At 38.7% G+C, this 15,780-nt stretch overlaps 1 protein-coding gene across 3 annotated transcripts in view; it reads right to left on the bottom strand.

The window, feature by feature from the left end:
• Window positions 1-15,780, bottom strand: part of PIK3R4 (phosphoinositide-3-kinase regulatory subunit 4) — a 75,996-nt gene that overhangs the window by 48,286 nt on the left and 11,930 nt on the right. For all 3 annotated transcript variants that reach the window (XM_055569954.1, XM_055569953.1, XM_055569952.1), the window contains exons 5-7: window positions 13,970-14,104; window positions 11,317-11,538; window positions 3,747-3,920 (exon numbers count right to left, since the gene is read on the bottom strand). In XM_055569954.1, the coding sequence (XP_055425929.1) occupies window positions 3,747-3,920; window positions 11,317-11,538; window positions 13,970-14,104 (531 nt within the window). The remainder of the gene's footprint in view (window positions 1-3,746; window positions 3,921-11,316; window positions 11,539-13,969; window positions 14,105-15,780) is intronic.

The following is a 15,780-nucleotide window of genomic DNA, read 5'->3' as shown; positions in this document are numbered from 1 at the left end:
AGGCAAGAACACTGGAGTGGGTTGCCATTTCCTTCTCCAATGCAGGAAAGTGAAAAGTGAAAGTAAAGTCGCTCAGTCGTGTCTGACTCCCTGCGATCCCATGGACTGCAGCCTACCAGGCTCCCCCATCCATGGGACTTTCCAGGCAAGAGTACTGGAGTGGGGTGCCATTGCCTTCTCCCTTCAGTGTATTAAGCTAAGTTAAATATGTCAGACAGAGAAATAAAAATGCCATATGATTTCACTTATTTGTAGCACACAAAAAACAAACAAAAAATAATAAATGAACTCAGCCAAAAAAAAAAAAAGCAGCATATAAATATAGAGGACACAGTAACAGTTACCAGACAGGGAGGGGCAGGGAGGAGGGTAAGATGGGTAAAGGGGATCAACTGAATGACGGTGGACAGAAACTCGATTTTTGGTGGGGAGCACACTGCAGTGTGCACAGAAGCAGAAATACAATGCTGTACACATGAAACCTGGATGACGTTACAAACCAGGGCCAGTTCCATAAAAAATAAATTTAAAAAATAAGAAATTATTAAAAAAAATCCTATTTTGTACTAATACTAAATAGGGCAAGAGAAAAAAATTGTTCAAGGTATCTGTCTCCAGAGTTCTCCCGTTTCCAATTCTTCTACACATGGAGGTGATTTTGATTATTCCATTAACACCCTGCAGCTTCTGAGGCAGCCAACGATGGAAGGGCTGGAGTTTCCCTCTGACAATAGAGAAAATGAGGGCTGGAAAAACACTGAAAAACCTCCAAAAGGTAACTCAATTCAATACGACCTGGCAGAAGTGGGCAGAAGACGAGGCTGAATCAGCGGTCCAGTCCTCTGTGTTACCTGTGTTACAGTCACACCCTTACCTGGCGCTCACCTGCACCAAGGGTCCATCTCCGCCCGCCCCTCGTCTGTCACAGCAGCTGCTCTAGCCAATGGAACGTCTGCAGGTGTAACAGACAGAGGCTCGAAATGCGCAGCACAGCTAGGCTTCTGCCACCACCCAGGATGTCACCTGGGTAGCTGCTGCCCCTCCAACGTGGGCCCAGGAGGAGACAGATACATCCCAGTCCCCACAGACAGTCCGGGAGACGCAAGGCCTGAAGCAGAGCTGCCCAGAGCTCGCACCTAGATGCATGATGAGAACCTGACTGAAGCGCTTCCTGAGATCTCGTGGTTGATTTTTGCACAGCATTACTGTGTCGGTGAGCAGCTAACGGATACAAAGAACTTCAAAGATGCCAAATACAAGAAAACAGAATCAAGAGGATTTTCCGTAAAACATCCAATACACTCCCAGTTTTCTGGGGACAGGTGGAGGGAAAGGTAGAGGCTTCCCAGGTGGCTCAGCAGTGAAGAACTCGCATGCCAGGGAAGGAGACGCGGGTTTGATCCCTGGGTCGGGAAGATCCCTGGAGAAGCAAATGGCAACCGGCTCCAATATTCTTGCCTGGGAAGTCTCATGGACAGAGGAGCCTGGTGGGCTACAGTCCATGGGGTCACAAAGACTCGGACATGACTTGGCGACTGAACGACGACAAGAGGGAAAGGTGAGTTTTCATAAATTCAAAGTGGGAAGATTGATTAGTATCAATCACGATCATCACCACCACCAACACAATTCCCACTAAGAATCACTAGAACAGACTAACCACACACAGTTTAAAGACAGAACAGAGAGATGCATACAGTTTATCATCTGTTCTGTAAGTAAGTAGGTGTTTCTAAGTTATTAAAAACGTTTTTCTTTTAAACAGTTCAAAATGCCAACAAATGATTATTTGCTTGATTTTTCTCAGCAAGGCTCGTCTTCATCCCCATAGGTAGTATCAAATTCAGTTCTAGTTCCAAGGGAGTTCCACATCCAAAATGCTCCAAATCCAATGTACCACACTGGATTTATTCTATACCTCAAGATAATTATTTTTACATTAAACTTAAGATACTTGAAGACCCCGACTAGAAACAGCAGAACTCAGAAAAATCTCTGTAGATTTTGACGAGAGGTAAAAAACTATCTTTTATGATAATTTTTGCTTAAAAATTGATAGACATCCATTTTGCAGATAAATAAAATGCTACTTAGCTACTATAGTAAATCTCAAAAACAATTTCCTAATAAGCAACAGAATACATTATGTGAAATTATAATATACAAGTACATATTTATACACAGAGGATTTTCATTAGAATAAAGAATATCAAAGTCAAAAGCAAGGAAAATTTGACCCTTAAAAGGCAATGCCACTTTCACAGGAGGAAAAAAAACAATACTGATGCTAGAAATGAGCAGGAAAATATTCCAGGAAGCAAGATATTTGTTAGGATGATATATTTTCTGTTTAATATTCTTATGAAAAGGGGTGCTTTCTACATCTGCCTTATACTACATAGGACAAGAAACTCAAAAGACCTTCTAACATCTTTTATTATATTAATAATTTTTGCTTCCCAAGCTATTAGCTCTTTAAAAACTGAGGAAAAAAGAGAGATGATTCCCTCAAGGTTTTGTACTTTGTAGATTACATCAAAAAAAAGCATTTCAGTGTAGCAGAGATTTTTATCACAATTACATTGCCAATACTCAAAACTTCACTATTAAATTCCTTTTAACATAATCATCAAAAAATTCAAATTAGGATTACAATCTAAAAGAATGATTATAGAGTACAAAATAAGAAATCTACATATACTCAAATTTCCACAATTTTTTTCTTTTAAAAATCTATATTCATGCATAAAACTTCCAGAAATTTTATACCTCTACTATCTAACCATCTAATTTAAATAATCAAAATAATAATTTCTTTGTCTTTTTTCCTCCAAGGATTGCCTCAAGAAAAACTTATCAACCAAATCTAACTAATTTTGAGTTTTTATCAATTTTATTGGCAAAGCATTAAGCAGTAATAAGATATTATATCTAAAAAGGTAATTGTCTAAGATTTTATGTCTTCTCAGTACAAAGCCAACTTGAAATCTCACACTGGTTACTTCCCTAAAATGAAGTGGTAAGAAAACTGAAAGCTTCTAATATTTTTACTTTTACAAAGGGTCACATGTATCTGTTTGTTCTTACTCTGAATTTTAAGTTGATAAACATAGGTTAACTATTATAAAGGTCAAGGAATTAATCCTTTCATTGGTTAATAAAATTACTAACAGTAGTAATGGCAATACTACAAGTGTTTAACTGGTGATCAGTGTCATGACAGAAGTCATAGACAATCCTTTCACATACAGTTTCAAGGTAACTAACAATCAAGTGTCCAAAAACATAAGCTAACTCTTCAGAGCAGTTAAAGACTTTATCTACATTGTGTTAAAAAAAAAAAAATCTTCATCTTTCAAGGATCACCAAGACTTAACTACAGATTAAAATACAGATGTATTTCCCAGCCTGGGCTGGAGAACCAACGCTCCTGTGAGTGGCCTGCTTGTCACTCACATTCAACACGCATGCAGGCATAAGCATGCATGAGGGTATGCATGCTTGTGCACACACACAAAAAAGAGACAAAAGAACTGAAAATCTGACTGTAGATTGTCTAGGAATTTCACAATGCTATCAATCAGTTGTAGTCATTCTCTTTCCAGGGGATCTTCCCAACCCAGTGATCGAACTCAGGTCTCCTGCACTGCAGGCAGATTCTTTACCATGTTAGCCACCAGGGAAGCCCATATTTCTCTTACCTCTCCCTCATTTTCCCATCCTAATTTTAAGAAGCAAACACTTACCAATATCACTGGCAAACTCGTAGACATGGGGTTTTTGCAGCAGCCCTAATTGACACATACAGGTAAGGGCGTTAAGAGCTTTCACAATAACAAATTCCTCAGCATCACTAAGACCTTGTTGCAGCAGGGGTTTGAGAATTGAGGAGCTTTGCCAGCCAACATAGGCAGCGACACCTGAAAAAGAGATGCAACCATACGTCATTTTTTTATACCTGAAAGTACAAATGTCATTAGTCAAAGGGTTAGTTGCTCAGTCGCGTCCTCAACTCTTTGTGACCCCATGGACTGTAGCCTGTCAGGCTCCCCTATCCATGGAATTCTCCAGGCAAGAATACTGGAGTGGGTTACCATTTCCTTCTCCAGGGGATCTTCCCGACCAGGGATTGAACCTGGGTCTCCTGCACTGCTGTCAGATTCTTTACCACTGAGCCACCAGGGAATAAAATGAATCAAAAGCCAAATATATTAAGCAATAACCCACAGAGAGACACTGCATTTCCTACTCAGCACAATAAATAAAAAAGACCCACACCAATGCCAATCATCAAGAAAATCTGCGACACTAAGGGGAAAAAGATCCTATAAGCTTACAGAAAGGAAAATACAGATCACCTAAAAAAGAAGTAGAATCAGACTGGCATCAGATGATCATTTCAGTACCCATGCAGGCTAGAACACAACAGGGCAAGATCTTCAGGATTATGGAAGAAATGTTATACCCAAACTGTCAATAAAATAAGGATACAAAAATGAGCCATCATGAGACATGCAAGAACTATATGTGGTTACCTCCCATGCAAACATTTCTAAGAAAGTTTCTTGAGGATGTTTGCCAACAAAATGAGAAAAATGTAGAAACACAAAATGGTAGATATAAACCAAGATTCAAGGGGGGAAAAGGATAAAACCTAGTAAAGACCTAGAAATCAATCAGCCCAAATTAAAACTAAAAGTCAATAAACTTCAAAAATGTTATTAAGAAGAAAAATGGAAGACATTACAAGCAATAGATAAAACTAGGAAAAAAGAAGCTAGATATTATAGACAGAGTGAAGAAGGTGTATTTTCTCTCTAAAAGGAAAACAAAAAAGTCAAACTCCAGGACGAAAAAAAAAAAAATTGTTCAAGAAAGTCATATGTAAAAATGAAATAAATTACAATGTGCTATGTATTTAGTTGTTTGCAGAGGATAGAATCCATTGACCTTGACGCTATAGACATTCTCATCAACTGATAGAGTCACGGCATCAGAACTGTGGTGAAGCAATTATAAATACAGCCCACTACTTGGTGCTAAAGTCAATAAAAGTTACACACTCATGTAAATTATTTTGAATTTTCAGAATCAGTCTGTACAAGCAGAAGAGAATTTAAATATTATCAACTATAAAAATGCAATTGTTAGTTGAAGTAGCAAACAGAAGCAGCAGAAAGAAAGAAAAAGATGAAAAAGGAGTGAAGGAAGTGAAGGAGGAAGGAGGGAAACACAAAATTCTTTGCAGTCCAAATCAGAAGGCCAATTAAGAAACAACTGAATTACTTAAAGTTACAGAAACAACAGTCTAAAAACAACCACTGCGAACACAGTGATCAACACCTCAAAACAGAGAGGACAAGGGCGATCAGATTATGATATGAGTGACTTAACTCTTCATCTGGCACAGAAAAAAGTCAAGAAATAAAGTATAAAACTGATACTCCTAAAAAGAATAATATGAAAACACTACATAAGATAGCGATAGTCACCTGAAGGCGTCAAAACCACAACCACGCACCAGGGTACGTGCTGCAGGTGCAACCGCTGCCTGTCAGACGTCACTTATGTTTTGAGTAATTTGCAAAAGCACATTTCCCTTATAATTGAGAAAGAATTTTAGAATTTTTTTCTGTAGTAAAAGAAAAAACACTGTCTAAAATTCCAGTGAATTCTATTTAGAAACTTTACAAACTAAAACATGTAACAGACTAAAATAGCTCAAAATATTTTGAAAAGGAAGACTGACATTTGGGGAGCTTATTCTACCAGATACTAAAGTTGCTTATAAATATATAATAATTAAAATATAACTATAGAGAGTATAATATTGAGTAGCAAAGTGAAAAAAAAAAAAAAATCAATGGAATAGGATACCCAGAAAAGTGACCCTAAAAGATATATGCATGCAACAGACACTAACAGAAGCTTCACAAATAAATGGAAAATAAATGAAATGTTTAGTAAACAGTGTTGGGAAAATTGGTTACATTCCTGAGAAAAATTTAGATTTCACCTCATACCACAGCCCCAAATAAAGATTAATTAAGCAGTTCATGCTATGCTGTGCTTAGTCATTCAGTCGTATCCGACTCTCTGCAACCCCATGGAGTGCAGCCTGCCACGGTCCTCCGTCCATGGGATTCTCCAGGTAAGAATACTAGAGTGGGTCGCCATGCCCTCCTCCAGGGGATCTTCCCAACCCAGAGACTGAATCCAGGCCAGATTCTTACTTCTACATAAAAAAAATAAAGCTTTTATACAAAAACAAGACATGCACCCAACGTATAATTAACCTAATTCTGGAATGGAAAAAGATTTAAGTGCAAAAGTAAAAAAAAAAAAAAACAAGAAGGAAAAGATCAAATAAGTTGACAACACTAAAGTTATTTTAAATGACATAAAAAATTATAGTCAACTTATTTGAGAAAAGATTATTTGCCATAGAAGTGATAAAATGTTGTTTTTAATGTAGATATAAAAGGCTCAAAAAAATTATAAGAAAAGCATAACACCATCTAAAAATGGGAGCCAGAATAATAGATTAAAAATTCATAGTAAGAAATATGAATGAGTAATCAACATGAGGAATTTTTTTCACCTCCAATGATAAGCAAATAAATATACATCAAAACAAGTCATCACTTTAAGCTATCAACAAACACTGACTGAGGCCTAGTCCATACTGGAAGGCTGTGCAATACTATTGAACAATGCCCACCGACGATATTATCTCTTTGAAAAGCTTACAAAATGTGTCAAGTTCTAAAAATATACTCATATTATTTAACTCAGTAATTAAAATTTCTGACTCCCAACCTGAGAAAATAATGAGAAGAAAATATTCATGTAAATGGTTAGATGTATAATTGAAGGCGGGAGGAGAAGGGGACGACAGAGGATTAGATGGTTGGATGGCATCACCGACTCAACGGACATGAGTTTGAGTAAGCTCCGGCAGTTGGTGATGGACAGGAAAGCCTGGCATGCTGCAGTCCATGGGGTTGCAAAGAGTTGGACAAGACTGAGCAACTAAACTGAATAGATGTGTATAATATATGTTGACCAAAGTAAAAACAATCTAAATATTCAAAAGAACAGTTCATTAAATTTTGGTAAAGCTATAATAAAATATTTCTACTTATTAAATTATGGTTTCAAAGAATTTTTAATAACATGAGAAAATGTTTAGAATACACACGTTACTAAATAAAGGTTTAAAAAATAACAGGACTGAGAAGTAATATAATACATACAGAGCACTTAGGTGCTAGGCATTATTATATATGTTAATTCATTTTATCTTCAAATCAACTAGTGGGTTAGTAATATTGTTATCCTCATTTTACAGACAGGGATACAAAGGCACACAAAAGATTAAATGATTTCCCCTAGAACCACAATCAATAGGTGACAAAGCCACAACTTGAACCTAGCAATCTGGTGTCAAGAGTGGCTGCTCTTAAACACTCGATGCAAGTGTTCAAGAGCAACCAAATCAAAGCAAGATCCTTCTATGACCCACCTTCTAGAGTAATGGTAACAAAAACAAAAATAAACATGTGGGACCTAAATAAACTTAAAAGCTTTTGCACAGCAAAGGAAGCTATAAGCCAAGGTGAAAAGACAATGCTCAGAATGGGAGAAAATATCAGCAAATGAAACAAGTGACAAAGGATTAATTTCTAAAACATGTAAGGAGTTCATACAAGTCAATATCAGAAAAACAAACAACCCAATCAACAAGTGGGAAAAGATCTAAACAGACATTTCTCCAAAGACATACAGATGCCCAGCAAACACATGAACAGATGCTCAACATCACTTACTATTTCCCCGGGTAGCTCAGATGGTAAAGAATTTGCCTGCAAGGTGGGAGACCCAGGTTTGATCCCTGGACTGGAAAATCCCCTGGAGAAGGGAATGGCAACCCACTCCAGTATTCTTGCTTAGAGAATTCCACAGACTGAGGGGTCTGGCGGGCTACAGTCCATAGGGTCACAAAGAGTCAGACACAACTAAGTGATTATTAGAGAAATTCAAATCAAAACTACAATGAGATATCACCTCACACTGGTCAGAATGGCCATCAGCAAGAAGTCTACAAACAATAAATGCTGCAGAGGGTGTGGAGAAAAGGGAACGCTCTTGCACTGTTGGTGGGAATGTAAACGGGTTCAGCCACTATGGAAGGCAGTATGGAGATTTCTTTAAAAAAACTAGGGATTAAAAAAACCACCATATGATGCAGTAATCTCACTCCTAGGCATATACCCTGAGGAAAACAAAATTGAAAAGACACATGTACCCCAGTGTTCATTGAAGCACTATTTACAATAGCTAGAACATGGAAGCAACCTAGATGTCCATCGACAGGTGAATGGATAAAGCAGCTGTGGTGTGTGTGTGATGATGGAATATTACTCAGCCATAAAAAGGAACGCAATTGAGTCAGTTCTAATAAGGTGGATGAACCTAGAGCCTATTATATGGAGTGAAGTAAGTCAGAAAGATAAATATAATTTATTAACACATATATATGGAATCTAGAAAGATGGTACCGATGAGTTTATTTGTAGGGCAGTGATGGAGAAACAGACATAGAGAACAGACTTATGGGGTGGGTTGGGGGGAGTGGGTGAGATGTATGGAGAGAGTAACATGGAAACTTTCATTCAATTCAGTTCAGTCGCTCAGTCGGGTCCGACTCCTCGCGACCCCATGAATCGCAGCACGCCAGGCCTCCCTGTCCATCACCAACTCCCGGATAGACAGCCAATGGGAATTTGCTGTATGATGCAGGGAACTCAAACAGGGGCTCTGTGTCAACCTAGAGGGGTGGGTGGGGAGGGAGATGGGAGTGAGGTTCAAGAGGGAGGGGACATATGTATACCTATGGCTGATTCATGTTGATGTTCAACAGAAAACAACAAAATTCTGTAAAGCAATTACCCTTCAATTAAAAAAATTAAAAAAAAATAGTGCTGCTCTTAGCCAGTACATAACAGTGCCTCACAGCATATATGGCAGAATGGGACGATGGGTGGAAAGAGGAGGCAAGGATGACCCAGAGGAAGGGAAAAAACAAAACATTAACAGAGGCTGTACATGGGCTGGAGAACTGGAGGGGAATTGTTTTCTTTCAGCTTTTTAAGACCTTCCAATTTTTCTACATCTGTGCTAAGTCATGTCAGACTCTTTGCAACCCTGTGGATTGTAGCCAGCCAGGCTCTTCTGTCCATGGGGATTCTCCAGGCATTAATACTCGAGTGGGTTGCCAGGCCCTCCTCCAGGGGATCGTGACTCAGGGATCAAACCCACATCTCTTACGTCTCCTGCATTGGCAGGCAGCTTCTTTGCAACTAGTACCACCTGGGAAGTCCAATTTTTCTATAGCATGTATATATTAACTTTTATACACAAAATATAAATGAAAATTACTTTAAAAGTGAAAAAAGAACATAAAGGCCATGTTTCAAAATACACATGGGGGTCTCGCTGGTGGTCCAGAGGTTAAGAATCCACCTTGCAGTAAATACAAGGGACACAGGTTCCATCCCTGGTAGGGGAAGATCCCGCACGCGCTGCAGCAACCAAGCCTGTGCACCACAACTACTGAGTTCGCGCCCTAAAGCCTGCAAGTCGCAACTCCTGAGCCTGCGCGCCGCAACTGCTGAAGCCACGCGCCCGGAGCTTGCACTCCACCACAGAAGCAGCCACGGCAGTGAGAGGCCCACACTCCACGACAAGAGTAGTCCTCGCTCGCCACAACTAGAGAAGCCCAAGTGCAACAACAAAGACCGTGCAAAAAATAAAAAGCCAAAAAAAAAATCAATTAATCTTTTTTTTTTTTAAGAAATCCACATGAATTGACCAGTAGATAAAGTTTCAAGAACTATCTTTTCCAAAGAAAAGAAATAAAAACAAGATTACTTAAAGGAGCAAGACAGACAGAGGGAGGTGAGAAGCAAAGGATACTGTGTCTAGGAGCTGAGTTAGCTGGAGTCCAAGACAGAAGGCTGAGATGAATCAATGAACTAATGCAAAAGTTAAAAACAAACTAGAAAGGTCTGAAATGAGGAGGTACAGTAATCTCCAGTTATAATGAAGCAAGAACAGTAATTTCAAGACTTTTCAAAAGTAGGAAGTATCCTTTTCTCTACCATGTTATACAGTTATATTTGCAGAAACAGGAATACTATTGCTAGATGAGTTTCTTTCCTATTTTTATTTTTTAGGAAAAACATCCAACAGCAAACCTTTTATCAGTTACTTTCCCAGATTACTGAAAATCAAAATCTATAAACTCCACAGCTTCTGCTACATGAGAAAGTCTGGATACTGTAAAAGCTTACCAGTGTGCAGAACCGTTTTTAAGCTTTTTTGAGTTAATAGACAAGTTTTACAATCATGTGTAAAATGATATATAAAGGGTTAGTGGGTAATTGTAAAAATATAGCTTTAGCACATAGTATTTCATAAATAACCAAATCTAAAATTGAAAAGGTCAGTACAATCAGGTGGTAAACAATGAGTTATTACTCCAAAATGAAAAATATTAAATCTTAGTGTAAAACATGACTTAATCTACTCAAAATAAGTTCATTTCTAATTCTGAATCTAAATACAGCAGGAATCATACGTAGATAAAATACAAGATTATTTCTCTTCTTTAAATAAATCTGAAAATTAAGAATTGCAACATTTTGAAAAAATAGTGGGAAAAAAGTCGACTAATTTTTCACAAATTTTTGGTTTTACAAAAAAGCAAAGCCTGTAAGCTTCCTTTTTAATTACACTGATTTTCAATCATAATTATACTGTTATTTTCTGATTGTAAAAGTGCTGCATGTTTACTATAGAAAATTTGACAAATACGGAAAAATGAAAAAAAAAAAGAACCCAATTACCTGTAATCCCAGCCCCAGAAATAATCACTGTTCACGTTAGTATATTCAGCCTTTTTAATAAACATATCATTTGTTATTATTACCTGTACTCAACTGAGTTCAGTCACTTTAGTAATACTTCATGGTACCTTCCCAGGTCATTAAATATTCTTTCAGAACACACTTTTTAATGACCACATGGCATCCCTTTGTATGTGCGTCTCAATCTCTTGATCAGCTAAGATATTCCCATCACCTAAGATATTCCCATCAACCAAAAGCATGAAGACAGAAAGAAATACCAGGAATTCATTTCCTTTTTAATGAAATTTGGTAGTATTGTCACCTTTCAGACCGCATGGAAGTTATCTGTTTGAGAAGATAATTCAAATCTTAAAGATAAATTTGAAAACAAACAAAAACGTACCAACTATACTATCAAAAAAAGCTCCACGCAGATGCCAATCATTTTTATCATTCAGGAAAGTGATCATGTGGGACAGCAAAACATCATTGGCTTTCTGACGTCCGAAGAATACACACAACCGTGTTATCCCATTTTCCATTAAGGTTTGTTTCACGATATTTTCAGGGTCACTTAGCAAAGTGACAACTTTCTGCTGGACCATTTCATGTAAGGCTTGGAGCTCTAAAAAAAGAAAACAAAGAAAAATGTGATCAATTTTCTTTTCTCCAAACATACAGACCCAGTCTTTCTCACTCCTTGGAGGAAATAGAATGATCACAGGAGCCGCCAAAGAAAACCTACAATCACTAAGCTTTTCCATTACGCAAAGCATGGGAGGCTAGCTGGGAAGATGAAACATAGATCAAAAAACACTGCAGTAAGCAGACGCTACAAGCATGGCCACTACCTCACTATTTACTAGCTTTATTTATGAGGCTCAGAGAAAAAAGCTACGGGAAAGCACCAGATGCTGTCCAGTAAGATCGACCTAAGGATGTGAAACCGCTTAAGACTGGTCAGGATATAATCTGATGGTGCAGGTGTTGGTTAATTACAGTTTAGAAAGCCAGAAAACACACTGCAAGTCCTGACAAGACTTCACATGATCTGGCCACCACCTCCTTCTCTGATCTTATCTCCTACCCACCCTTCATTTTTCACTCATTTATTTACTCAGTTGGTTGTCTTCCCCTTACTAAAACAGTCTCAAGAGAGCAGGGATCTTTTCTGTCTCACTTACCACCATATCCCTAAATGCTCACAGTAAGCACACAGACCACCTGGTGCAAAGCTTATGTTTAACAGTTATCCACTGACTAAATGAATGAAGGCGGAGCCCACTTCTGGTGTAGCCACCATCAAGGGAAAAGGTGGTCTGAAAGACACAAGTCTATATTCATGTTAAGAAAAACTTTAGATTAACTCCCCCAAAGTTTTATTGCCTAACTTCATTAGTTAAAACATCCAAGGACTTTCCCGGTGGGCCAGGGGTTAAGAATTCACCTTGCAATGCAGGGGACGTGGGTGTGAACCCTAGTCAGGGAACTAAGATCCTACATCGCCTGGAGCAACGAAGCCCCTGCGCCACCATGAAAGATCCCAATGACACAGTGAAAATTCCAAGTGCCCCAACTAAGTCCCAATGCAGCCAAATAAACATATTTTAAAAAAATAAACAGTCCAATTACATGCTTATAGGATGTACAACAGTATTATTTTCCAAGTAATTCCAAGAATTTCCTTTCTGATACATTATTTTGTAAGTTTAAAATTATTCCCGTGTCTTCAACTCCAAATAATATTTGTTGCATAAAATGGTCCATTTAACAAGTAAATGAGACACTACAGCCGTCTTCAGTGCAGTTCAGTTCAGTCGCTCAGTCCTGTCCGACTCTTTGTGACCCCATGGACGGCAGCACGGCAGGCCTCCCTGTCCATCACCAACTCTCGGAGTCCACCCAAACCCATGTCCATTGAGTTGGTGATGCCATTCAACCATCTCATCCTCCGTCGTCCCTTTCTCCTCCTGCCTTCAATCTTTCCCAGCATCACTGTCTTTTCCAATGAGTCAGTTCTTTGCATCAGGTGGCCAAAATATTGGAGTTTCGGCTTCAACATCAGTCCTTTCAATGAACACCCAGGACTGATTTCCTTTAGGATGGACTGGTTGGATCTCCTTGCAGTGCAAGGGACTCTCAAGAGTCTTCTCTAACACCACAGTTCAAAAGCATCAATTCTTTGGCGTTCAGCTTTCTTTATAGTCCAACTCTCACATCCATACACGACTACTGGAAAAACCATAGCCTTGACTAGATGGACCTTTGTTGACAAAGTAATGTCTCTGCTTTTTAACATGCTGTTTAGGTTGGTCATAACTTTCCTTCCAAGGAGTAAATGTCTTTTAATTTCATGGCTGCAGTCACCATCTGCAGTGATTCTGGCGTCCAAAAAAATAAAGTCTGCCACTGTTTCCTCATCTGAAAAGTAGATTTCTCTAGTTTTTCTGAACTAGAAATACCTTAGAAAACATCTTAGTATATTATTTGACTTACAAATATTCAACCCAATAAACATTAACTAAAAGCCTGTTAAAAACCTGTTATCGATGTAGAGAAACATGAGTCAGGGATAGACCTTACAGAGTTCACCGTTACATTGTTGCTTTATGATAAAAGGTATGGGTTTTGATACAAGAATCATAGGTAGTATGAAATAAACAGTTTATGACTGAGTATATGTCAGAATATTCTTACATAAGCAGGAAAGGTTTAGATTCCTTAGCTATGGTGTTGTCAATGTTTTTCCTTTTATCCTATAATTATTTTATAATTCAGCTAGCTTTGCTGTTGATACAAGTCAATTCTGGCTGAAAAACTACTGAGCTTAGAGTCTGTGGTGACAGGTTGGTCTCTGGCAAGATAACAATGCGTAAGAAAGAGCAGAAGAGAAGAGTCACACAGCAGCCACCTCCCCCCCCCCCCCCGCCCCCCGCACGTCTGGTGTCCTTTTGTTTCGCATCAGAATCACAAAAGACAGTTTGCTGCGCGTTCACATTCTAAACACAGTGATTCTTTCTAAATAACAGAAAATCTGGAAGAGAAAATCATACTACCTGTGTCATAATTTCCATTGGGATGTGTAACTTCATCTATTTCTTCACTATTTGGGTCATTTTCCATATTGAGATTCTTCAACTGTACTAATTCCAGGAATCTCAAAGCTGTTTCTGCCAGCAGAGCTATGTTTTCTATAAAAGGGAGAAAATTTATAATAATTATAATCATAAATTTGTATAATGCTTATAACTTATTTTCCCTAAATTTTAATACATATAAATAATACTAAAACTAAAGAAAAGCAAGACTTTCCAATTTAGTACTTAACCTAATCTGACTTTTAGCGACTAATCTCATAATCTACAACTATACCCAAACTACCAGTTTTAATCATAAAACATAAACTTCTTTTAAAAATACAGAAATGTACAACATGGTAACTACAGTTAACATTGCTGCATGGCACATATGAAAGTTTTGGAGTAAATCCTAAGAGTTCTCATTACAAGGAAACAGAAGTTTTTCATTGTTTTTATTATATCTTTTAAGACAATGGGTGCTAACTAAACTTACTGCAGTAATCACTTCACAATATATGTAAATCAAGCCATCATGCTCTACATCTTAAAACGATACAGTGAGGTATGTCGATTACATCTCAATAAAACTGAAAAAAAAACCAAATAACCAAAATATAGCACTCAAACCATTTGAGGCAAAAAAAAAAAAAAAAAAAGCTTAATTCTTCCACAAAGACCTATCTTTGCAACAGCATCATCTTGAGTAAGAGATATGCAATAGGCTACCAGAGAAACACATTTCACATTAAATTAAAAAGCTGACCTTTAGGATCACCCAGGTCCTGGCTCAAACCTTGCCCTTGACACTTACCAGCTGAGTGCTCAGCCAACCTGAGTCTCAGTTTCCTCACACAGTTATAACTGAGTCAGGACTAGCTCAGAGGACCACTACCCACGCGCAGCACCCCTTAAGGGCCTGCCTTACAGTGGTCCTCGGGTTCCTGCTGAACCAGTGTAGCGCTGTCTGCCATGCTCCTGCAGTGGTCCGCCTCCTCTCCTTTCTCTCTGATGGTCTAAGCCTATTCCCCACTCCTGGCCACTGTGAGAACCCCTGCTCCTTAGCGCTGCTGCCTCACCTGAAGCTAACTCTACCTGCTCTGGGCTTACGCTTTCCTCCTCCTCCCATTCTTGTGTATTCCACCTCTGCCCTTCCCCTCTCACTCCCATGCTTAATATGTGACCATACCCTCAAAGACACACTCTTTCTCTTCTCAGCAGTCAGTGGCAGGGAACATGAACTACCTTGTTCTATTCATTCTAAGACTCATTTTTTCTTCACTTTTTAACATCTCTGAAATAGAGATGCATCCCACCATAATTGACATTTTTTAGTCTATCAAATACAGTGATTCCCTTCATCGTGGAGTCCCACCCCCTACACTTGCTGCTGCCACTGCTAAGTCACTTCAGTCGTGTCCGACTCTGTGCGACCCCATAGATGACAGCCCACCAGGCTCCCCCATCCCTGGGATTCTCCAGGCAAGAACACTGGAGTGGGCTGCCATTTCCTTCTCTTATGCATGAAAGTGAAAAGTGAAAGTGAAGTCGCTCAGTCGTGTTCGACTCGTAGCGACCCCATGGACTGCAGCCCACCAGGCTCTTCCATCCACGGGATTTTCCAGGCAAGAGTACTGGAGTGGGGTGCCACTGCCTTCTCCCTTAGTTCAACACTTTTCTGAATAGAACAAAAATATTGATACCTTGCAGCGCCTACTCAGCCTAAAGGCAGGAGAATCCTATACCATTCTCTGATGATTCCAGATGAATACTTCCACTTTAACTTTATT

Source organism: Bubalus kerabau, chromosome 2, assembly GCF_029407905.1.
Source record: "Bubalus kerabau isolate K-KA32 ecotype Philippines breed swamp buffalo chromosome 2, PCC_UOA_SB_1v2, whole genome shotgun sequence".
In the NCBI taxonomy this organism is placed as follows: Eukaryota; Metazoa; Chordata; class Mammalia; order Artiodactyla; family Bovidae; genus Bubalus; species Bubalus kerabau.
This window is presented reverse-complemented; position numbering and strand designations above follow the sequence as displayed.